The sequence below is a fragment of the Oncorhynchus keta genome, chromosome 18, assembly GCF_023373465.1.
Source record: "Oncorhynchus keta strain PuntledgeMale-10-30-2019 chromosome 18, Oket_V2, whole genome shotgun sequence".
NCBI classification, from domain to species: Eukaryota; Metazoa; Chordata; class Actinopteri; order Salmoniformes; family Salmonidae; genus Oncorhynchus; species Oncorhynchus keta.
This window is the reverse complement of record NC_068438.1, coordinates 20,768,269-20,793,374: the sequence shown is the minus strand read 5'-3', so window position 1 is coordinate 20,793,374 and position 25,106 is coordinate 20,768,269. Positions and strand designations below refer to the sequence as shown.

Here is a 25,106-nt window from a genome sequence, read left to right as displayed (position 1 = left end):
TATGCTATCTGTATAATCATCAACTAGATTTTGCCAAATATAGGAGATATTCCGTCATTCGTTAAAAGGAGGTTATCTAGCATGTTTAGCAACTTTGGTCATTTGACTTTCTTTGACTACTGTCACAAAGTTTGTATGATTCAACAATGCTATAGTCTGGGTGTGCTCTGTGAAATGTTCTGTATAATTGAGGAACATGATAACGCTCTGAATTTATGGATGGCCTGTTTTGCAATTCACAACAATGTCATTGCTGATCAAAGATAGTGTCACGCCTTGGTCTTAGTATTTTGTGTTTTCGTTAATTATTTGGTCAGGCCAGGGTGTGACATGGGTTTATTTTGTTGTATTTCGTTTTGGGGTTTTGTAGTTATTGGGATTGCGGCTGAGTAGGGGTGTCTAGCATAGGCTTGGCTGCCTGAGGAGTTTCTCAATCAGAGTCAGGTGATTCTCGTTGTCTTTGATTGGGAACCATATTTAGGTAGCCGGGGTTTCACTGTGTATTTCGTGGGTGATTGTTCCTGTCTCCGTGTTGTTGTTCACCAGACAGGCTGTATTAGGTTTTCACGTTCCGTTTGTTGTTTTTGTATTTGTATAAGTTATTTCATGTATCGCGATTCATTTATTAAAGACATGAGTAACCACCACGCTGCATTTCGGTCCGACTCTCTTTCGACAAACGAAGAACGCCGTTACAGATAGTTACTAAATATCAGTTTCATTTGCTCTTATTTGAGGAGAACATTGGCATAGTGACCATATCTTGGTTTTAAACCCTTTAAATGGGCACTTCCGATTTTTGCGGTATTTCTTTGCGGTATTTCCTTGGACTCTCGGGATAAATATGAATTATTTTTATCTTTAGTATTATGTCTGTCGGTGCACTAGAACAGTGAGAGTAGTGGTCTGTGAAACAGGTAGAGTGCTATGTTACAGCGGTCACTGTCCGTTCACATGGATCTGTTTATGCTTCTCTATTGAGAGAAATCTGTGTCACGACTAATGTCTCAACCCACAGTAACTCAGCATCCTCACAGGAAGCCGGTGTAACATAACCCTAGCTCTAAAGCACTGAATAGCAGCACACATTAACAGCAACCCAACTCCCCAGTTCAGGACTGGACACCACACAATGAAACACAGACACACACAACAGCACGGAGTATTATGTCTGACATTGCTCTGTGTTAAACTGTTTTTCTAAGTCATTATGAACCGTATTAGCAAGCCATGAGTAGTAGGAGCAGTTTGAAAGTACAGCATTTACAACACAAAATCCATTGTTTTGGTTTAGGAGGAAGGGAATATAATTCAAACAGCTTCATGGAGATGCTCCAAAAGTCACTCTTAATATAAATGTCTTTGTCGATGCTGCACAGTAATTTTCCTTTCATAAACACAGAAACATCTCTCACAGACATCTTCATCTCCAGCACAATAACAATAAAAAGAGTTGAGTTCCCTCCAAAGTGCTCCTATAGTATCAGATTGCTTGGCTCATCAATTTTTAATAGATATCTGTGAAATGCAGGAAATCAATCTACTGTGTCTGGCAGCAGAGTGTATGAGTGTCCCGTGGCCACTTCCTCCTCTCTGTCCATATCCCCGTCCCTGTTTTATGATGCACATTATTTATTCATCTTCCATATACAAAATATCAATACTCATTTTGTAATCTATTCTGTTTTATCATCTCTCCGCGAGCCCCTTTTCCTCTCTCTCCCACTCCATCTCTCTCTTTCTCTCTCTCTCTCAATGTTTTTTGTCTGTATGTACAGTATATTTTCTATGCCGCTAAATGAATTGCCTCATTGGGAACATTATAGTTTTATAATCTTTATCTCTCTCTCCCCTAGTGGAGCCCAAGGTCTACGTCTCCGCCGGCTCTACGGCCCTGGTGGATGGTGGTAATGAAGCAGTGGCGGCCACCTGCATAGCAGAGCGCGGCCGGCCTGCAGCTGAGGTGTCCTGGGAGACTGAGCTGTTTGGCCGCTCTGAGGTCCAGACGCAGGATGAGCCCAACGGCACCTCCACCACGCAGGTATAAACAGAACAGAGCTACTGCTTTGACATTACACCACAGTACCGTGTTTCAAACGGCAACTTATTCCCTACATAGTGCACTACTTTTGACGAAGGCCAGTTTTTGTCAGTTTTGCCCTGGTCAAAAGTAGTGCAAAATATAAAGGGAATAGGGTGCCATTTGGGACACAGGCATGGTCTCACACACAATCAACCTCCTCATGGGGGTGTATGTACAGTACCAGTCAAAGGTTTGGACAAACCTACTCTTTCCAGAGTTTTTGCTACATTGTAGAATAATAGTGAAGACATCATAACTATGAAATAACACTTGTGGAATCATGTAGTAACCAAAAAAGTGTTAAGATTCTTCAAAGTAGCCACCCTTTGCCTTGATGACAGCTTTGCACACTCTTGGCATTCTCTCAACCAGATTCACATGGTAGTCATCTGGAATGCATTTCAATAAACAGGTGTGCCTTGTTAATTTGTGGAATTTCTTTCCTTCTTAATGTGTTTGAGCCAATCAGTTGTGTTTTGACTAGGGCTGTGACGGTCGCGAAATTCTCAGTCAGTGATTGTCAAGCAAATAACTGTCGGCCTCACGGTAATTGAGTGTTAATTAACATAAACACATTTAGCTTCTCCTGGCTTCCACGCCTACAAGCCATTTTTAAAAGTCTAATAAATCCATGTAGTATAGCATACACCTTCACAATAAATCCATTATTTATTTTAGACAGGTCTAAAGAAGCATGATATGAAGAAAATGTAGTCTATTTCAAAAGAAAAGAATAGCATACTCTGAGTTGTCCTTATGTTAGGTCCTGATGTGGCTATGCCAAATGGCTGTGGGCTACACTAGTTCATTTAGCAGACAAGATTTGCTTATAATTCCGTGGCATTATTTTATAGTATGAAGAATACAATTGATATAAATATTTTTTCCAAGTGATTTGAGGGAGTGTGCTCGTGCGGCTATTCTGTGTTAAGCCGTTAACAAAGGTACTCCTATATGCTTAATTTACAGTTATTCATGTAACTTTAGTTATTCTACGAAGGTTGGGCTATATGTGTAGATTTTTTATACATTGTAAAGCTGCATGATGAGACCAATGGTGATTTGAAAAACGTTGCTTGAAAGGCATGAGCTCTACTTTGTTTTTTTTTGCGCAGGCTGTACACACTCCAATAGTCTCTCATTCATAATTTGACAAACACTTGATAATGCCTCGAATTTCACGGCAGCATCCCCTTTGTTGCCGTAATGCACCCTAAAATAATTAATGCCTTTTGCAGCCCAGAATGCTGCGTTGTGCCTTTCTCCCTGAGTGTGCTGCACAATCCAAAGCGTTTATCACTCACACAGCTCTCCGTCACTTGATCGGGTCTTTCTCACAGGCTACAAGTGAAGACAGACACATCAAATATATTTATATAGCCCTTCGGCCTTCGTACATCAGCTGATATCAGCTGATGTCTCAAAGTGCTGTACAGAAACCCAGCCTAAAACCCCAAACAGCAAGCAATGCAGGTGTAGAAGCACGGTGGCTAGGAAAAACTCCCTAGAAAGGCCAAAACCTAGGAAGAAACCTAGGGAGGAACCAGGCTATGTGGGGTGGCCAGTCCTCTTCTGGCTGTGCCGGGTGGAGATTATAACAGAACATGGCCAAGATGTTCAAATGTTCATAAATGACCAGCATTGTCAAATAATAATAATCACAGGCAGAACAGTTGAAACTGGAGCAGCAGCATGGCCAGGTGGACTGGGGACAGCAAGGAGTCATCATGTCAGGTAGTCCTGAGGCATGGTCCTAGGGCTCAGGTCCTCCGAGAGAGAGAAAGAAAGAGAGAATTGGAGAGAGCATACTTAAATTCACACAGGACACTGGATAGGACAGGATAAGTACACCAGATATAACAAACTGACCCTAGCCCCCTGACACATGAACTACTGCAGCATAAATACTGGTGGCCGAGACAGGAGGGGTCAGGAGACACTTGTGGGCCCCATCCGATGACACCCCCGGACAGGGCCAAACAGGAAGGATATAACCCCACCCACTTTGCCAAAGCACAGCCTCACACCACTAGAGGGATATCTTCAACCACCAACTTACCATCCTGAGACAAGGCCGAATATAGCCCTCAAAGATCTCCGCCACGGCACAATCCAAGGGGGGGCGTCAACCCAGACAGGAAGATCACATCAGTGACTCAACCCACTCAAGTGACGCACCCCTCCTAGGGACGGCATGAAAGAGCACCAGTAAGCCAGTGACTCAGCCCCTGTAATAGGGTTAGAGGCAGAGAATCCCAGTGGAAAGAGGGGAACCGGCCAGGCAGAGACAGCAAGGGCGGTTCGTTGCTCCAGAGCCTTTCCGTTCACCTTCACACTCCTGGGCCAGACTACACTCAATCATATGACCCACTGAAGAGATGAGTCTTCAGTAAAGACTTAAAGGTTGAGACCGAGTTTGCGTCTCTCACATGGGTAGGACACATCTGCTTGCTTCCTTATCCAATTCCGAGGTGCATATTGAAGATATTGGAAGAAGTGTCCACAAGATGAGTAGGCCTAACAAACAGCTAAAGCACTAGCCTATGTCTGTCTACTCTCCCCCATAATACAAAAGTCGACCTATTCTATTCTGTGCGAGAAATAAATATTCCATACATAGTCTGGGACAGTGGGATGCGATAGATCCCAAATGAATAGCATCCCCAAAACTTTTTTATGCAGTGTGGCTGACGCAACAGATCAGAATGTTTAGCTTAAAATGTTGATAAACTATTAGGCTATTTCTTCACATTATAAGCTCAGCAATGCGCACATTATAGAAGGCTATAAGCGCAAATGTTTCATTAGCGGAAAACATCATTATCAAAAGTGACCGCAAACGCAATGATCCATTATGCAATCTTTATTGTGAAAATGATCTTTCTTTCTAACTGTGCCAACCATGGTGATCTTCCCCTTCAGGAGCTGCTGGCTGAGCTCATAAGAGGTGAAGAAATTGTTACACGTGACATTGTGCCCCCTCAGTTCATCTGTCACATCAAGCACAACCCGCATCCCCTGGTTCTTCTCCCGTCCTCCACTGGTCAGCTTCCCTGTGTAGACTTGCATCTCCCAAGAGTAGCTGGATTGTGCATCACAGGCCACCCATATCTTGATGCCATACTTTGCTGGCTTGCTGGGCATATACTGCCGGAAAAGACAGCAACCTTTTGACAAAAGAGATTACTATCAGTAATTAGTGTCAGTGTCACAGAAAACAATCACATAAATAAATGATATTACAGTAATACATAATACAATTAACAGTGAAAATCACTTACATAGCAGATATGAAAAAATGTTTTACCTCTGAATGGAACCAGTTGCTCATCCACTGTTACTTCAGGCCCAGGGTTGTAGAGGTATGGCAGATGCTCCACCCACTTCTCCCAGACCTCTCTTATGGCCACCAGTTTGTCTCTCACATGTCTTGGAGGTCTTGACTCACGGGTATCAAATCATAGCATTCTTGAGAAAGTGTGGTAGACTTTCAGTGGCATCGTGGAATGGAAAATTGCCCTTCCACTCTCTGCATCCCAGAGACTACATGTAGCCTTGGGACCTATGCACACCCGCCAAGATTAGCAGCCCTATGTAGGCACGCAGGTCAATCTCATCCATCCTTTTCCAGTTGTCTCCAGGATGAATTTTTCAATGGCTGGTGTGATGAACATGTAGAATGTTGAGGCGATGTCCTGGGCATGGGCAACTGCATGTCTTGTGGGCCTTGGGGTCATTCTTATGACATGTTGTGCCACCATCCTGCCCTGGTTGTCATATGGTGACAAGGACCATGTTATTTTGCTGTTCTTTGACAAAAATGTTTCTCTTTCAGCTTGGGGGATTTTTCTTCTTCTGAAGATGATGCATCGTGCTCTGGATTGTATTCTTCCCCATCTTCTTCTTTAGATACCTCCTCCTCTTCTAAATCATTGTTCTCTTGTTCCACCTGGACAAAAAAAATTAACACTCTAGGAAACATCATCAACTTTTAAGTTGAAAAATGATCATTTAAGGGGTTTTCTCTTAAGACCCTTAAGACAACACAAGGGTAAAGACATGAAGGTCAGTCAATGCAGAACAAGAACTTTAAAAGTTTCAAGTGCCTATGATGAAATTGGCTCTCATGAGGACCGCCACAGGAAAGGAAGATCCAGAGTTACCTCTGCTGCAGAGGATAAGTTCATGAGTTACCAGCCAAAGAAATTAACTAGGCAAGTCAGTTAAGAACAAATTCTTATTTTCAATGACGGCCTAGGAACAGTGGGTTAACTACCTGTTCAGAGGCAGAACAACAGGGGTTTGAACTTGCAACCTTCCGGTTACTAGTCCAACACTCTAACCACTAGGCTACCCTGCCGCCCCACATCTCAACATCAACTGTTCAGAGGAGACTGCATAAGTCAGACCTTCATGGTCAAATTGTTACAAAGAAACCACTAATAAAGGACACCAATATGAAGAGGATACTTGCTTGGGCCAAGAAACACAAGCAATGGACATTAGACCAGTGGAAATCTGTCCATTGGTCTGAAGAGTCCAAATTTTAGATTTTTGGTCCCAATCGCCCTGTCTTTCTGAGACGCAGAGTAGGTGAACGGATGATCTCCCCTTGTGTGATTCCCACCATGGAACATGGAGGAGGAGGTGTGATGGTGCTTCCCTGGTGACTTTGAAGAATCTATAATATATTTTGATTTGTTTAACACTTTTTTGGTTACTACATGATTCCATATGTATTATTTCATAGTGTTGACGTCTTCACTATTATTCTACAATGTAGAAAATAGTGAAAATAAAGAAAAACCCTTGAATGAGTAAGTGTGCCCAAACTTTTGACTGGTACTGTATATAGATCATGAAGCAGGCATTCAAAGCTCACACAAACACTCTTTAAACATGCTCCACCACCCAGGTGCACTACGTGTTGGAGCCACGGAGACACTCCCAGGGCCACACGCTCACCTGCGTGGTGCGCCACCCGGCCCTGCAGACTGAGTTCAGGATACCCTACGTGCTCAATGTGCAGTGTGAGTGTTTTACATTTCTTTTATTTAACCTTTATTTAACTAGGCAAGTCAGTTGAGAACAAATTTCTATTTACAATGACGGTGTTTGGGGGGACCAGGCGGACAGGGCAGCAGAGCAGTAGGGTCATTGAAATGGAACAATTAGATAATATTTTACGTGATTAGTACAGTGCATTCGGAAAGTATTCAGACCCCTTGACTTTTTCCACATTTTGTTACCGTTACAGCCTTATTCTAAAATTGATTAAAAAATGTTCCTCATCAATCTACACACAATACCCCATAATGACAAAGTGAACACATGTTTTTAGAAATTTTAGCAAATGTATTAAAAATCAAAAACAGAACTACCTTATTTACGTAAGTATTATCAGACCCTTTGCAATGAGACTCGAAAGTGAGCTCAGGTGCATCTTGTTTCCGTTGATCATCCTTGATATGTTTCTACAACTTAATTGGAGTTCACCTGTGGTAAGTTCAATTGACTGGACATGATTTGGAAAGGCACACACCTGTCTATATAAGGTCCCACAGTTCATAGTGCATGTCAGAGCAAAAACCAAGTCGTGAGGTCGAAGGAATTGTCTGTAGATCCGAGACAAGATTGTGTCGAGGCACAGATCTAGGGTAGTATACCAAAACATTTCTGCAGTGTTGAAGGTCCCAAAGAAGACAGTGGCCTCCATCATTCTTAAATGGATTAAGTTTGGAACCACCAAGACGCTTCTTGGAGCTGGCTGCCCGGCCAAACTGAGCAATCGGGGGGAGAAGGGCCTTGGTCAGGGATGTGACCAAGAACCCGATGGTCACTGACAGATCGCCAGAGTTCCTCTGTGGAGGCACATGACAGCCAGCTTGCAGTTTGCCTAAAGGCGCCTAAAGGACTCAGACCATGAGAAACAAGATTATCTGGTCTGTTGAAACCAGGATTGAACTCTTTGGCCTGAATACCAAGCGTCATGTCTGGAGGAAACCTGGCACCATCCCCAATGTGAAGGATGGTGGTGGCAGCATCATGCTGTAGGGATGTTTTTCAGTGGCAGGGACTGGGAGATTGGTCAGATTTGAGGAAAAGATGAACAGAGTAAAGTACAGAGAGATCTTTGATGAAAACCTGCTCCAGGACCTCAGACTGTGGCGAAGGTTCACCTTCCAACAGGACAACAAACCTAAGCACACAGCCAAGACAATGCAGGAGTGGCTTCGGGAAAAGCCTCTGAATGTCCTTGAGTGGCCCAGCCAGAGCCCGGACTTGAACCCGATCTCACATCTCTGGAGAGACCTGAAAATAACTGTGCAGCGACACTCTTGAGAGGATCTGCAGAGAAGAATGGGAGAAACTCCCCAAATACAGGTGTGCCAAGCTTGTAGCGTCATACCCAAGAAGACTCGAGTCTGTAATCGCCGCCAAAGGTGCTTAAGTAAATGTGTTATTTCATTATTTATTTTTTATATACATTTACAAAAATGTCTGAACGTGTTTTTCCCTTGTCATTATGGGGTATTGTGTGTCGATGAGGGTTTAAAAATAAAAAATGTAACATTTTTAGAACAGGGCTGTAAACGTATCAAAATGTGGAAAAAGTCAAGGGGTCTGAATTCTTTCTGAATGCACTGTATATAGAGCTGTGTGCCACTATGACAAGGAGAGGGGTAGCTCGCTATCTTTGTGTTCTGTTTGAGAGGGGTTGCTGTGATAATAGGTGGGCTTTATGGTAGATGGTTTGTCTTGTCTCAGATACAGCTCCTGCTCATATTTCAGCATGCTCTCTCTGACTACATAAAGATTTAGACAACTGCCACATGTATCAGTGAAGGGCTGCTGTCTGTATCTGATCTATAATCTGTCATGTCGATAGCCTGTTTTACAGTGCAGTATGCTCAGAGACCAGACCGACTCCCCATCTTCCCTCGTTTCCTCATAAAAGGGCCATTAAAGAGTAATCTTAATTTTATAATCATTGATGCATGCTTCCTTGGCAACCTGAACGGATGAATAGTGTATAGTATCTGTTTGGTCTATGTGAGTGCAGGTTAATGAAGGTGTTTTATGAAATATTGATCAAGCCTCAGCAGCAGCAGCAGGGGGAAGAGAGGTGGGGGGAGGTGGGTGCAGAAGGGTGGAGATGCAGAAAGGCGAGGTTAATACAGGAAGAGAAAGGCTTTGGAACTCAATAAATCATGTCAAATGCAGAGGCAGGGGATTTTAAGTGCCAAAGAAGCACAATTTCTCCACAAACAAAGTGGAAAGGTCGACATGACGCATTCATAACGTCTTTTTCCCTGCCCGGCTTTGTACTGTAATACACTCTGCCTGCTCACTCTTCAAAAGTCAAAAGGGGGAAATTGGATACCAGAGTCACTGTTTACTACATGTATTACAGTACAGTCAGTGGCATCTGTAATACCTCTGGTAGGCTTCTCTCTGTTCTGTTTGTTTCTGGTGGTGAGCTGCTGGAGAGAGTGGATTGATTATTATCTCCTCACTCTGACCTGTCTGATGTAGCCCTACATCTCCTCTCTCTCTCTCTCTCTCAACCCCTGTGCTGTAGAATCCTTTGCCTCTGCTTTTTCATTTTGATTATCAGTTTTTTTGTTCTTATATTGCTTGCTTTTCCCCCTGGGGCGAAAGCTCATTTGTCATCGCTGTACTACGAGGGAGCACATTGGCCATTGTGTACAATGCTTTATTATTATTTCTATTTTTTATGAATCTCTTGTTTTGTATAGAACAAATATTCTTGGTCAGTTGTGTTATTAAAGGATCCTGATCATAGTGTATCTTATACAATAGGCCTACATGGTATGTACCCTAGTCTACTTTATTACAAAGTAGCTAAGTAACAAATAATAATTATAATAAGATTGTGCTTCTTTTCCAGTTGCTCCTGAGGTGACGGTGGTAGGATATGACCAGAACTGGTTTGTTGGTCAGGACAATGTGAAGCTGGACTGTGGAGCCAAAGCCAACCCACCTGCCCACCACTTCTCCTGGACCAGGTCAGGGTCCTCTAGCTAGCAGCTTACCCACCCACTACACCCCACAACATGCCATACACTGTCCGCGTCACAAATAGCACCCCATTCCCTATGTAGTTTGCTACTTTTGACCAGGGCACATAGTAGTGCACTATAATGAGAATAGGGTGTCATTTCGGATCATTGCTGGCTAGTAATATCCAGCAATGTTTGTGTATCCCTGTGTTTATATATGATCTCCTTTCTTAACAGGTTGGATGGACCGATGCCTGACGGTGTGGATATAGTGAACAACACTTTTACTTTCACTCGTCCTCTGGAGAGAAATGACTCTGGACTGTACAGGTGTGAGGTGTCCAATGACATCGGTCCACGCGGTCAGGACGTTCATGTCTGGATACAAGGTGAGAAAATACGGCCTTGGTTAAACCCTTCAGGCCCACCATGAGATAAAACAGGGCCTGTCTCCATTTGCACACATTCCAGACAACAGAGGAGAAAAGAGTAACATAAACACACAGTATTGGCACCAAAGGTTAAAATTGTTGTGGTTTTGGCAACATTAGATATCTGTGATATCATTAGAGAGTGAGTGTTTCACCCTGTTTGTTTTTAGGAATACAGTGTGCACTAATATGCAACAATATGCCTACTTGTCAATGGGAGCACAGTGTGCAGCAATTTGCCCTTTTTTGTTTCTCTTGTTTGTTGTCAAAGGTAATTTTTCAGGGTTGGACACGATGAATAACACACAGATACAGTAACAGACGCTCCCCGTAAAAGGGGACGTGTGCTCCATGCTCTGCTGTAAGAGCTGCATGTTGTTTCCTTCACTCATCAAGAGATAACTAATGATATTTACTTTAATTGAATACACATTAATTAATGACTGACTTGCAAAACAGACAGAGGACCCCCCCCCCCCCAAAAAAAGCTCTATAAACATTGTTTTTCTAAATTTGTCCTCACAACAATACCAGGCTGTTCTGATGCAAGCGAGCACTGCTTGTAGAACATACAGCCAGCAGCTTCCCCATCCCTGCTCCCTCTCCTCTCGTCTCCCTCCTCCACCTCTCAGCACATATGAAAGCTGCAGGCTAAGGTTAAATCTAGACTTGGTTTCCTCTATCGTAATCGCTCCTCTTTCACCCCAGCTGCCAAACTAACCCTGATTCAGATGGCCATCCTACCCATGCTAGATTACAGAGACATAATTTATAGATTGGCAGGTAAAGGTGCACTCGAGCGGCTAGATGTTCTTCACCATTCGGCCATCAGATTTGCCACCAATGATCCTTATAGGACACATCACTGCACTCTATACTCCTCTGTAAACTGGTCATCTCTGTATACCTGTCGCAAGACCCACTGGTTGATGCTTATTTATAAAACCTTCTTAGGCCTCACTTCCCCCTATCTGAGATATCTACTGCAGACCACATCCTCCACATATAACACCTGTTCTGCCAGTCACATTCTGTTATAGATCCCCAAAGCACACACATCCATGGGTCGCTCCTCTTTTCAGTTCGCTGCAGCTAGCGACTGGAACGAGCTGCAACAAAACTCAAACTGTAGGGCCCTATGATTTCCTCGATTAGGATAATGCGAACGAAATCACAGAATTTGGTAATAAAAATCCAATCATCTGTAAAACTTGGAATATTGCGGAATTTTCCATAATTTGGCTGATTATTGTAGTAACTTAAATGATTTCATAATTGTAAAATTACAGACGAGTAGGCCTAGAGAAATAATTCTGTTTTCGATTGGGGTGTTTTGGGGGGAGGGGGTTGGTCGATCATGCGTAGGAACCTTACGTCACCTCAACTTGCCTGTCACTTTGAGAAACATGTCGAAGAGGCGCCAATTCGTCAAAAAAAAACAAAAAAATTCGACCCTAACCCCTAAATTCAGAGCAGAGCAATACCCAATGGACTATTATGAGTCAGGCGATAAGCTGTTTTGCAAATTCTGTCAACATACTATTGATTGGACCCGTAAAAATACGTGTGACAGCCTTTTAAAGTCTGAAGCCCATGTGAAGAACAGGGAAAAGCACCGTGTTACACGGAACCAAACCAGCTACGCGCATGCGCCATCGTGCATATATTTATTTTGTCAACCCACACCAAAAGTGATCACGACACACAGGTTAAATTATCAAAACAAACTCTGAACCAATTATATTCATCTGAGGACAGGTCGAAAAGCATTGAACATTTATGGCAATTATAGCTACCTAACTTGCTTGTTGCTAGCTAATTTGTCCTGGGATATAAACATTGAGTTGGTTATTTTACCTGAAATGCACAAGGTCCTTTACTCCACCAATTAATCCACACATAAAACGGTCAACCAAATCATTTCTAGTCATCTCTCCTCCTTCCAGGCCTTTTCTTCTCTTGACTTTATATTGCGATTGGCAACTTTCATAAATTAGGTGCATTACCGCCACTGACCTCATTTGTCTTTCAGTCACCCACGTGGGTATAACCAATGAGGAGATGGCACCTGCTTCTATAAACCAATGAGGAGATGGGAGAGGCAGGACTTGCAGCGCGATCTGCGTCAGAAATAGAACTGACTTGGCAACGCAGACGCTCGTTGGCGCGCACGAGTAGTGTGGGTGCAATAATTGAATAATATAGATTTCTACATTTATTTTGCAACTCTGTAACACTGTTGTTTTGAAAGAGCATATGAATTAAATAAGAATTAAATTAATTAAATAAGTAAAGTGTCTGGACAAATAGTAAAGGCTCTGTAAAGGAGTGAGAGGCTCTAGTAGAAAGTCAAGAGAAAAAGGAGATTTAAGAGGGTCAGACTAGTGTGTGTGTGTGTGTGTGTGTGTGTGTGTGTGTGTGTGTGTGTGTGTGTGTGTGTGTGTGTGTGTGTGTGTGTGTGTGTGTGTGTGTGTGTGTGTGTGTGTGTGTGTGTGTGTGTGTGTGTGTGTGTGTGTGTGTGTGAGATGAGTTATTCCCCCCCTCTCTCTGGGAAGTCATGTGAGAAGATGAAACGTGCGAGCAGTGTGGGTGCAATAATTGAATAACATAGATTTCTAAATTTATTTTGCAACGAATGCGACGCAAGCGGTGTGGTCAGCCTGTTAGCCAGAGCATGCCTTTTCAAATGACAATTACTAGTGCAAGCGCATCATCAGATTCAATACGATAATTTATTCAGGGCTTTGTGGCTGTGTGCGCCGAGTCTGACATCCCCTTAGAAAAGCTAAGAAAGCTATGGCCATTTCTAGTGAAGCCTTGCAAACAGGGAGGGGAGTTACCAGAAAATGAGAGCAGCCTCCGTCAAACTCACCTGCCCCGTGTGTTCGACCAACATATGACTGCCGTTCTACTGAAGATCTGTGGGAAGAGGTTAACGGTGGTTGTTGACGAAACAACAGATGCAAGGGATTGCAGCGTTTTAACATTGTCATTGGTGAGTTAACTTAACTTGACAGTCTATTAATATACCGTTGCAATAGACTACATTTACATTCTGCAATGTTAATTGTCCACATGCAAATTGTGATATTCCAAACCACAAGCTATCGTGGTGAAATATAGCGATGCATAATGTCAACAGCCGTCTGCGTCTCCATCTAGCTAACTATCGCAGTATCTATATTGTGCTTACACTTAATTTAAATAACACTTATTTTGTCACATTATTATTTTAGGTTAAAACATAATTAAAGTTGTTCCTTATATTTCATTGCAGGCGTTGAAAACCAGTACTTTCTGGTGGATGTCATTTTCATGGACAGATGCAACTACTCAACGTTTTCCCAAGCTATACAGTGACTTGCGAAAGTATTCACCCCCCTTGGAATTTTTCCTATTTTGTTACAACCTGGAATTAAAATTTTGTGGGGGTTTGTATCATTTGATTTACACAACATGCCTACCACTTTGAAGATGTAAAATATTTTTGGGTGTGAAACAAACAACAAATAAGACAAAAAAAACAGAAAACTTGAGTGTGCATAACTATTCACCCCTCCCTAAGTCAATACTTTGTAGAGCCACTTTATGCAGCAATTATAGCTGCAAGTCTCTTGGGGTATGTCTCTATAAGCTTGGCACATCTAGCCACTGGGATTTCTGCCAATTCTTCAAGGCAAAACTGCTCCGGCTCCTTCAAGTTGAATGGGTTCCGCTTTTGTACAGCAATCTTTAAGTCATACCACAGATTCTCAATTGGATTTTGGTCTGGGCTTCCAAGACATTTAAATGTTTCCCCTTAAACCACTCAAGTGTTGCTATAGCAGTATGCTTAGGGTTGTCCTGCTGGAAGGTGAACCTCCGTCCCAGTCTCATATCTCTGGAAGACTGAAACAGGTTTCTCTCAAGAATTTCTCTGTATTTAGCGCCATCCGTCATTCCTTCAATTGTGACCAGTTTACCAGTCCCTGCCGATGAAAAACATCCCCACAGCATGATGCTGCCACAACCATGTTTCACAGTGGCGATGGTATTTTTGGAGGTGATGAGAGGTGTTGGGTTTGCGCCCGACATAGCATTATCCTTGATGGCCAAAAAGCTCAATTTTAGTTTCATCTGACCAGAGGACCTTCTTCCATATGTTTGGGGAGTCTCCCACATACCTTTGGCAAACACCAAATGTTTGCTTATTTTTTTTTATTTTAGCAATGGCATTTTTCTGGACACTCTTCCGTAAAACCCAGCTCTGTGGAGTGTATGGCTTAAAGTGGTTCTATGGACAGATAATCCAATCTCTGCTGTGGAGCTTTGTAGCTCCTTCAGGGTTATCTTTGGTATCTGTGTTGCCTCTCTGATTAATGCCCTCATTGCCTGGACCAGGCCCTCTCTTGGCAGGTTTATTGTATTCTTTCCATGTTTTAATAATGGATTTAACGGTACTCCGTGGGATGTTCAAGGTTTCAGATATTTTTTTATAACCCAACCCTGATCTGTACTTCTCCACAAGCTGACCTGTTTGGAGAGCTCCTTGGTCTTCATAGTGCCGCTTGCTTGTTGGTGCCGCTTGCTTAGTGGTGTTGCAGACTCTGGGGCCTTTCAGAACAGGTGTATATATACTGAAATCATGTGGCAGATAATGTGACACTTAGATTGCACACAGGTGGACTTTATTTAACTAATTATGTGACTTCTGAAGGCAATTGGTTGCACCAGATCTTATTTAGGGGGTGAATACACACCACTTCTCCGTTTTGAATTTTTTTAAACAAGTAATTTTTTCAATTTCACTTCACCAATTTGGACTATTTTGTGTATGTCCATTACATGAAATCCAAATCAAATCCATTTAAATTAAAGGTTGTAATGCAACAAAATAGGAAAACCGCCAAGGGGGATGAATACTTTTGCAAGGCACTAGCCTCCCTCCACAGCATCAATCTGATCCTGAATGATGCCTGGGCAGTGGTCACAGATAATGCCTCCTACTGCCTGAAGGCATACAAGGAGGTTCTGAAAGGAGTGTTGCCCAACAGTGCCCATGTAACCTGTCTCTGCCATGTTATCAATCTGGTGGGTGAGACCTGGCAGCACTACAAATATTTCACTTGTGACATGGATGATATCTGTCTTCTTCAAGAAGCCTGTCAGAAAATAGGTGAGATTCCTCATTGTGAAGGAGTTTGTGCAGGCCAAGGCTCCTCCTGAAGCAGTGAGCTCCAGATGGAATAGCTGGTTTGAGGCAGTGAAGTACCATGTTCATCTGTACAGAGTTTTTGTTGGCAAAAAAGTCGTCATCCCAGGCAGTCACAAACATCCTCAGCCAGCTGGAAATGGAGGAGCAGGTTGCTGCATTGTTGCCTAGATTCTTGCATTGCTCTTTTCATTTATAATGAAACACTAAATGGAAGCATTTTCCTTGATAAAAAAATATTGCAATTTTGTGTTGCATCATTAAAAATGTGCTGTTATATCTTATTAAATTGTTGACGTTTTATTCATTCACATTATTATTAGATAGATTATTATCTGATGATAAAATTAGCGTAAATCGTAAAACACAGAATTCAGAAAAATGTAAATGGAAAAAACAGAATTTGGGATAAATAAAACGGAATTTGGAGGGGGGGGGGAAATGATTTCATATGGCCCTAAAACTGAACAGTTTTATCTCAATTCTTCATTCAAAGACTCAGTCATGGACACTCTTACTGACAGTTGTGGCTGCTTTGTGTGATGTATTGTTGTCTCTACCTTCTTGCCCTTTATGCTGTTGTCTGTGCCCAATAATGTTTGTACCATGTTTTGTGCTACTACCATGTTGTGTTACTACCATGTTGTTATGTTGTGTTGCTACCATGCTGTGTTATCATGTGTTGCTGCCTTGCTGTGTTGTCTTAGGTCTCTCTTTATGTTGTGTTGTGTTGTCTCGTCATGTGTGTTTTGTCCTATATTTATATTTTATTTATTGTAAATGTTTAATCCCAGCCCCCATGTCACGCCCTGACCTCAGAGATCATTTTTATTCTCTATTTTGGTTAGGTCAAGGTGTGACTAGGGTGGGTACTCTAGTTTTTGCATTTCTATGTTGGCCTGGTATGGTTCCCAATCAGACGCAGCTGTCTATCGTTGTCTCTGATTGGGGATCATATTTAGGCAGCCTTTTTCCACCTGTTTTGTGTGGTATCTTGTTTTTGTATTGTTGCTGTTGATCCCTACAAGGCTGTACGTTTCATTGGTTTTCTCTTTCTTGTTTTGTTGCTGGTTATCATTAATAAATATGATTAACCTACCCCACGCTGCATCTTGGTCCGACCATTCTTACAACGACGAGCGTGACACCCCATCCCCGCAGGATGCCTTCTGCCTTTTGGTAGGCTGTCATTGTAAATAAGAATGTGTTCTAAACTGACTTGCCTAGTTAAATAAAGGTAAAAAAAATAAAAATAAATCCTCCTCATCTCCCTCCTCATCTCCCTCCTTCCTTTTCATGTTTGGCTTCTCTATTATTCTTTATGTATGTAGCATGACAACTGCGCTCCTCTTGTATTTTCATTTCCCCTTTCCTTCTAATCTATATCCAAACATAAGGACTCCTACTCTTGGACACATTCTCCCCTGGCACACAATCTCTCTGATTTCTCACTGAGAGGGAGAACAGACTGGAAGAGCCTCAAACTAAAGCAGGTTGTCAGTCTTCATCTGTGAGTAGGCCAGGTTTAGATGGGTCTCACTCGTTCGAAAACTATGTGTGCGCCCCAAATTATACCCTGTTCCCTATATAGTCCACTACTTTTGACCAAGGCCCATAGGGGCGCACACATAGTTTTCCAGCAAGCAGGACTCCAAGGAATAGGGTGCCATTTGGGACAAAGTCTAAAGCTTGGTTGACACCCTGTCCAGGAAGGACTTGCATTGAGCAATTTGGCCTCTTCAAGCCAACAACATGGAGGAGTCCGGCATATGCCGCTTCTCTCACTCTGAGCCCATGTGAACATGGATGCATCCAGACCTAAGCCACAGTAGCAGGCAGGCAGAGCATGTTTCATCCCTACCCTTCTCCTTTGTGGCTGTCTCAGATACACAGTGGTGTTTCCACAGTGTCCTACATGGTGGGCTGCAGGATATGTGTCCCAAATGGCACTCTATCCCCTATACAGTGCATTACCTTCGACCATGGAGGGTGTATATTGTGCCTATATTGTCCCCTGGTGCTCAGTGCTCCCCATCATACACCATGTCCCTCTCTAGCTACCAGGATGAGATGGCTTAGCCATTTTTTGTACATAATATTTCCACCATCATTTCCTATAACTTCGTACCCCTGCACATTGACTCTGTACTCATTACTCATTGTGTATTTATTCCTTGTGTTTCTATTTTTTTATTGGGATTGTTGGGAAGAACCCGTAAGTAGGCATTTCACAGTTAGTCTACCTACATCTGTTGTTTCTGAAGCATGTGACAAATAAAATGTGATTTTTTTATGAGGAGATCTAGCTGGGGAGCTTGGAGGTGGTTGTCTTAAGGCTACGGAGGAGGCGTTATAGATCAGCTCACTGACCTTGAGCTGCCTCTCCCCTCCCCCTTCTCCCCCTTTACATTATCACTGGTCTCTTTGTCACTGCTTTACAATTGCAGGTTAGTTAGATTCTTGCTAAGTCAGGTAAATTGCAGCCAATATGTAATTAACTGAAGGCTATGCTTGCTGCCATCCTGGTTGCATTTGATCAGTTGTGGCTTAGACTCTAGTGTTAGGTAGAGATACAAAGCAGTCCTAGTGCAGCTTAGACTCCAGTTTATTTATTTTTTATTTCACATTTATTTTACCAGGTAGGCTAGTTGAGAACAAGTTCTCATTTGCAACTGCCAAGATAAAGCAAAGCAGTTCGACACATACAACAACACAGAGTTACACATGGAATAAACAAATATACAATCAATAATACAGTAGAAATAGTCTATATACAGTATGTGCAAATGAGGTAGGATAAGAGAGGTAAGGCAATACATAGGCCATGGTGGCAAAGTATTTACAATATAGCAATTAAACACTGGAATGGTAGGATGTGCAGAAGATGAATGTGCAAGTTGAGATCCTGGGGTGCAAGGAGCAAGATAAGTAAATAAATACAGTATGGGGATGAGGTAGATTGGATGGGCTATTTACAGATGAGCTATGTACAGGTGCAGTAATCTGTGAGCTGCACTGACAGCTGGTGCTTAAAGCTAGTGAGGGACTAAGAGTCTCCAGCTTCAGAGATTTTTGCAGTTCGTTCCAGTCATTGGCAGCAGAGAACTGGAAGGAGTGTGTAAGTGTTAAGTGGAGATACAAAGCAGTCCTAGTGCAGCTTAGACTCCAGTGTTAAGTAGAGATACAAAGCAGTCCTAGTGCAGCTTAGACTCCAGTGTTAAGTGGAGATACAAAGCAGTCCTAGTGCAGCTTAGACTCCAGTGTTAAGTGGAGATACAAAGCAGTCCTAGTGCAGCTTAGACTCCAGTGTTAAGTGGAGATACAAAGCAGTCCTAGTGCAGCTTAGACTCCAGTGTTAAGTGGAGATACAAAGCAGTCCTAGTGCAGCTTAGACTCCAGTGTTAAGTGGAGATACAAAGCAGTCCTAGTGCAGCTTAGACTCCAGTGTTAAGTGGAGATACAAAGCAGTCCTAGTGCAGCTTAGACTCCAGTGTTAAGTGGATTTACAAAGCAGTCCTAATGCAGCTTAGACTCCAGTGTTAAGTGGATTTACAAAGCAGTCCTAGTGCAGCTTTTATTGCTTCTTTGTAGTCAGGCTCTTGATCTTTCTAGAGAAACAGGGTCAGGCTGCTTTTTGTCCTGAAGAGAGGTCAATATTCAGACATAGTAATCCCCTCTCTCTCTCTGTCTCTCATTTCTATTCAAGGGGGTTTATTGGCATGGGAAACATATGTTTACATTGCCAAAGCAAGTGAAATAGATAATAAACAAAAATGAAATAAACAATGACAAATTAATAGTAAATATTACACTCACAAAAGTTCCAAAACAATAAAGGCATTTCAAATGTCATGATATCTATATACAGTGTTGTAATGATGTCTCTGTCTCTGTCTTTGTTTCTCTCTCTCTGTCTCTGTCTGTCTCGTCTAGCTCTGGGTGTCATCACAGTAATTAACCACTGAAGGACAAATCAGAGGCCGAACCTCACATCGATCACACACCGTTTCATCTTCTCACATGACTTCCCAGAGAGAGGGGAATAACTAATCGCACGCACACACACACACACACACACACACACACACACACACACACACACACACACACACACACACACACACACACACACACACACACACACACACACACAACCATGGTCTGACCCTCTTAAATCTCCTTTTTCTCTTGACTTTCTACCAGAGCCTTTCACTCCTTTACAGAGCCTTTGATATTTGTCCAGACACTTTACTTATTTAATTCATATGCTCTTTCAAAACAACAGTGTTACAGAGTTGCAAAATAAATGTAGAAATCTATATTATTCAATTATTGCACCCACACTGCTCACGCGCGCCAATGAAAGTTGCCAATCGCAATATAAAGTCAAGAGGAGAAAAGGCCTGGAAGGAGGAGAGATGACTAGAAACGACTCGGTTTACCGTTTTATGTGTGGATTAATTGGTGGAGTAAAGGACCTTGTGCATTTCAGGTAAACTAACAACTCAATGTTTATATTCCTGGACAAATTAGCTAGCAACAGCAAGCTAGCTAAATTGCCATAAATGTTTAATGCTTTTCGACCTGTCCCCAAATGAATATAATTGGTTCAGAGTTTGTTTTGATATTTTAACCTGTGTGTCGTGATCGCGTTTGGTGTGGGGGGACAAAATACATTTATGCACGATGGCGCACGATGGCACACGATGGCACACGCGCGCAGCCAGTTTTGGTTCCGTTTTAGAATTTCAATTAAGACCAAAGCTTTTTTGTGAACTGTAATTTTCTAAATGTTATTTTCACAGGATATAAACATTTGTGTATTCTACTTGTTCTGTATTCAATGATTATACTGTGTCACCAGTCAGATTCATACTAAAGGCATTATTAACTGACAATTGTTTTTTTCTTCTCTGTCATGTCATTCCCTCCCTCCATAAACCCTCATCTCTGCCCCCCTCACACACCCATCCTCTATCCATCCATCAGATCCTCCCCCCACCACGGCACCAGTCCCCACAACCTCTACTCCCCTCTTCCTGGACACTAGTGACACCAGCACGGCCCCCAACAAGCATCGAGGAGCGAGTGGCCACTCCACCTCACCCACTCTGGCCTCCCTGTCAGACAGCAGCCTGGGTACCATAGTGGGCGGGGCTGTGGGTGGGGTTCTGTTCCTGGTGCTGCTGCTGATCCTGGGCGGAGCCTGCTTCATGCGCCAGCGGAGGACCTTCAGGGGGGACTACTACACCAAGCAGTACCTGGGCCCCTCCGACATGCAGAAGGAGTCCCAGCTGGATGTGCTCCAGCCCCACGAGCTGCAGGAGGTCTACGGGGACGGGCCGAACTCTACCTACAAGGGCAGCCAGGAGCTGAAACCCAAGCCGGGACTGGGAGGGGACATAATTTACCCCAACGACATCCAGGACAGGGATGATTGGGGCGACGGCCACAGGGGCCTCCGGGAGGGCAGCTACTTCCCTGCTGAGAACCAAAACACCATCCACCACCCCAGAGGGCTGCCGGTTCACACCCCCACAGTGACCAACGGCTCTCCCTACCTGCCGGAGGACTGCTTTGACAACGGCACAGACAGCGAATATGTGTCCCACATGGATGGGTCTGTGATCTCACGCAGGGAGTGGTATGTCTGAGAGCTCCAGGGGAGCTGGAAAATACCTTTTGGCTCAAAATGACTTGGTGAGACAATAATTTAACAAGCGTTGAAATATATATATTATAGAGAATTTATATCAGTTCAATAAACAGACTCTTCTTGACAAGAATGAACATTCCCGGCTCATTTGTGTGCTCTGACCCCAAGGACTTCCATATGACTTCCATATGGAGTGTGTTATAACGTCGTGGCATCTCAACAGATGATCGCAGGCTGGGAATGGCAGTAATCTGCTGTCATTATTGGCTTAACTTTAGAACTAGGGTTCATTTGGCAAGGGTTTCTCTGTATTAGGTTGTTTCAACAGATGTGAGCGGTTCACATTGTGTCTTTCTGCTTTTATGTATGTAAACATGACTCATGAGTCTGGCATTTTAGCCCTCATTAGTTAAATATTTATGTCCCTTTTAAACATTCTGAACTATGTTGCATCAATTCAAACCCCTCATATTCAATGACATTTCCCCCAAAATGCACACTTTATTGCTTGCCTGTAATCATATGACTTTTTCATAAAGGTACAATTCTGGTTGCTTCTTGCTGTTGGGAACACCTAAATCAGATTGTTATATTTGAGTGCTGAAACTGTTATGTGAAAGGCAAAAAGGATTCAACAATATGACAATTTGACAAGTTTATGGTTCTAGATGACGATAGAACATATCCACATGTTGATGTGAGCAGGACGTACAGTGATGTTGTCAGGACTATGAGACGTGATAGGACTCCATGAGGCACATCGGAGGAACAAATCTCAAGCTTAGCATCTATTTAGGACAGTTTATTGGACATGTTCTTTAGCATTTGTGTCCCAACTGGCACCCTATTCCCTATACACTCAGCGGCTAGTTTATTAGGCACACCCATCTAGTCCTGACTCCGCTATCAGCATGGCGCAATAGGAACCTGGGATTCATCGGCCCAGGCAATGTTTTTCTACTCCTCAATTGTCCAGATGTTGGTGACCACTTCTTCTTGTTTTTAGCTGATAGGACTGGAACCTGGTACAGTATGTGTCAGTGTGATCTGTGTACACAACCAGGCACCATGACATGGTCTGTGTCCCACATGGCACCCTATTCCTTACGTAGTGCAGTACTTTTGAACAGAGCCCTATGAGCTCTGGTCATAAGTAGTGCACTATATAGGGAATATGGTGCTATTTGGGACACTGTCCAGGATGTTAATGCTACTAAAGGGTTGACATCACCAGTGGTCTCATCTCCATTAGCTTGTATTGACCTAGCATTTCCTGTTCCTTCTTAGCCGGCTGCTTCATTCTACCTGAGAAACTAAAGGATCAAAGTGGCCTCTCTAAAGCCTTGCCATTAAAGGAAAGCGATCTCTTCAGTCAACGGGTCGGGGGGAGGGGAGCATGACTGTTGGAGGAGGGGGTTAAAGAGGTGGTAATCTCCCTGTGGTATTTCCAGATGGGGCTTGGTGGGGCTTGGTTTTTGCCTGAGGCTGCTTTGTTTCTCCTTGTGGGAGTTTGCAGATTGAGGACACAGTCTTTTTAATTTGATCCTTATTCTTTTTTTGCTCCCAACCCTTTGGTGGTTTATAAAACACTTGCATATCACACACACACACACACACACACACACACACACACACACACACACACACTCCACATGCTGCCTACTGCCTAGAACACTCCAACCCTGCCATGTTGAAAGCCCAGCCCTCACCTCAAAGTTTTAGCTTTTTAATTAACTTCTCTTGCCTGGATGGACATCGCAAATGTTTGACCTCAGTGATGTGTAGAGCATCTGTGTATGCAAGCACACTCATGTTTTTTTATCTGTTTGATTCAAGGCTTCCAGCGTGTGCCTGACTAAAATGGACAGAGCCCCTCTGAAAACTTTTCTTAGCTTAGCTACTGCTCAGACATCCACCCAGGGGTTGTGGGCATGTATGCTAAATACAATGCAGGGATACATTCTCATGTCTTTTACTGTCTGTCTTGTACACACAATTTGAGGTTAGCTTGGTCTTACTCCCTGTTTTGAACATTTGTTCAAATACAGGCTGGTCTTTGACATGTCATTTCATTTGTAGTAGAAGAAAGTGATTGAATGTTTACTGAAATAATTTTTTTCCTTCTTTTTTTTTCTTTGGCAAAGCTTTTGTTTTCAAGTTGACCATGTTTGGAATGGAAAGAGATTAAGTTATTGTTGTGCCTATACTGCCTTCCTTTTGTTTGAATCATTTATTGTTTATTCTTCTGCTTATGTACATACGTGTGTATATATGTTCATGGTTTTTATGTGTGATGATATCAGCCTGATTGTCGGGAAGACATTTGATTCATGTGTTGATTTTAAGTACTGAATGCCTTGGGAGAGAAAGGTTGGTGCCTTATGTCTTTCTTTGTAATATTTATGATTTTGTTGCTTGTTTTTAAACCAGCGTAGTTGACTTAAGGTGAATTGTTTAGCCTTATACACACAGACTCTTGGAGCAGCTCTTGGAGCAGCTCAATTTGCAATGTACCTAAAAATTGTATTTCACTGGAAAATTACGTGGGTAGTACTTTGTTAGTACTAAGCAGGCCAGAATCATAGTCAATATTATTGTTTTGTAAATATGCTGGCTGTTTTTTTTTATTCTTTCTTTTTTTTTGTATTCTTTTGTCTGAAATTGTCACAGAGCATTTAGATTATTTGAAGGTCATTTAAAATACGAGCACTAGTCTGTTAGTACTGGGGAGTTTTCCTCTTTCACTTCATTTTACAAGATAATAGTTCTCAAAGGTTCGACTAATTATTTTGTTGCCATTGTGCTATTAATTGGTTTGTCAAAAATCACATTGGAAACAAGGGATAGATAATTGTTCTCTGTTTGTAATAAAAGATCATCTTATCTGAATCATACTGAACTGTGTGGTCCCATAGGTTTATATTCATAACTCTTTTGCAGTGATATTCTGCAATATCTCCTTTAACCTCAAATCACATATCAGGAACAAATAAGCTTTATGGGTATAAGAACAGGTGTTTTGTTTTCCTACACCTTTGTCCCTAGTTTTTTTCTTGGCCCATAACGTGTCATCTGATTGCATTGGAAGAGGCTGAATTTTGTGTCCCAAATGGCACCCTAATCCCTATATAGTCCACTACTTTTGACCAGTGCCCTATGGGACAGAAGAGAAGGGTGGAGGGCCCAATGTGCTCGGGTCAAAAGTAATGCACTATATAGGGAATAGGGTGCCATTTAGGGGACACAGCCTCTTCCAATGCAATCAGATGACACTTTATGGGCCAAGAAAAAAAAAACTAGGGACAAAGGTGTTCCCCTCACTCAGACCTTAACCCATCTATCTCTGTCACCCTCAGCAGCCTCCACACCTGTGGTGATCAGTTACTGACCCATCACCTCTCTCCTGTCCCAGTCAGCACCCTCTCCATCACTGACATAGAGAATAGACCCACCCGCTGCCTTTGTGATGGACAAATGGATCACACCTGTACTGGGATAGGTGGTTGAGTTTGTTTGCTGACCACCCACAGTCCGAGCAGGTTTTCCTCTTGTATCTATTGACATTAACCTGTCTCCAAGCCCATTTGTCACCAATGAGGTCTTGAGTGATTGCTGCAAGACGAGTCACATTCTTTTGTTGGCCTTGATTTGGTGTAAAAATAAAGACTTATTGCATGATGTTTCAGGGCGGGCTTTTCCTCTGCACCAATAGGAAATGGTA

General features: G+C 42.7%; 1 protein-coding gene across 1 annotated transcript in view; it reads left to right on the top strand.

Annotated features, from left to right (window-relative positions):
• The window catches only part of nectin3a (nectin cell adhesion molecule 3a), a 68,239-nt gene extending 43,960 nt beyond the window's left edge, over nucleotides 1-24,279 (top strand). Inside the window, exons 3-7 of the mRNA XM_035792159.2 lie at nucleotides 1,857-2,041; nucleotides 6,999-7,113; nucleotides 9,996-10,113; nucleotides 10,345-10,496; nucleotides 20,719-24,279. Coding sequence (XP_035648052.1) covers nucleotides 1,857-2,041; nucleotides 6,999-7,113; nucleotides 9,996-10,113; nucleotides 10,345-10,496; nucleotides 20,719-21,383 — 1,235 coding nt within the window. The 3' untranslated portion in view covers nucleotides 21,384-24,279. The remainder of the gene's footprint in view (nucleotides 1-1,856; nucleotides 2,042-6,998; nucleotides 7,114-9,995; nucleotides 10,114-10,344; nucleotides 10,497-20,718) is intronic.
• The last annotated feature ends 827 nt before the right edge of the window (nucleotides 24,280-25,106 follow it).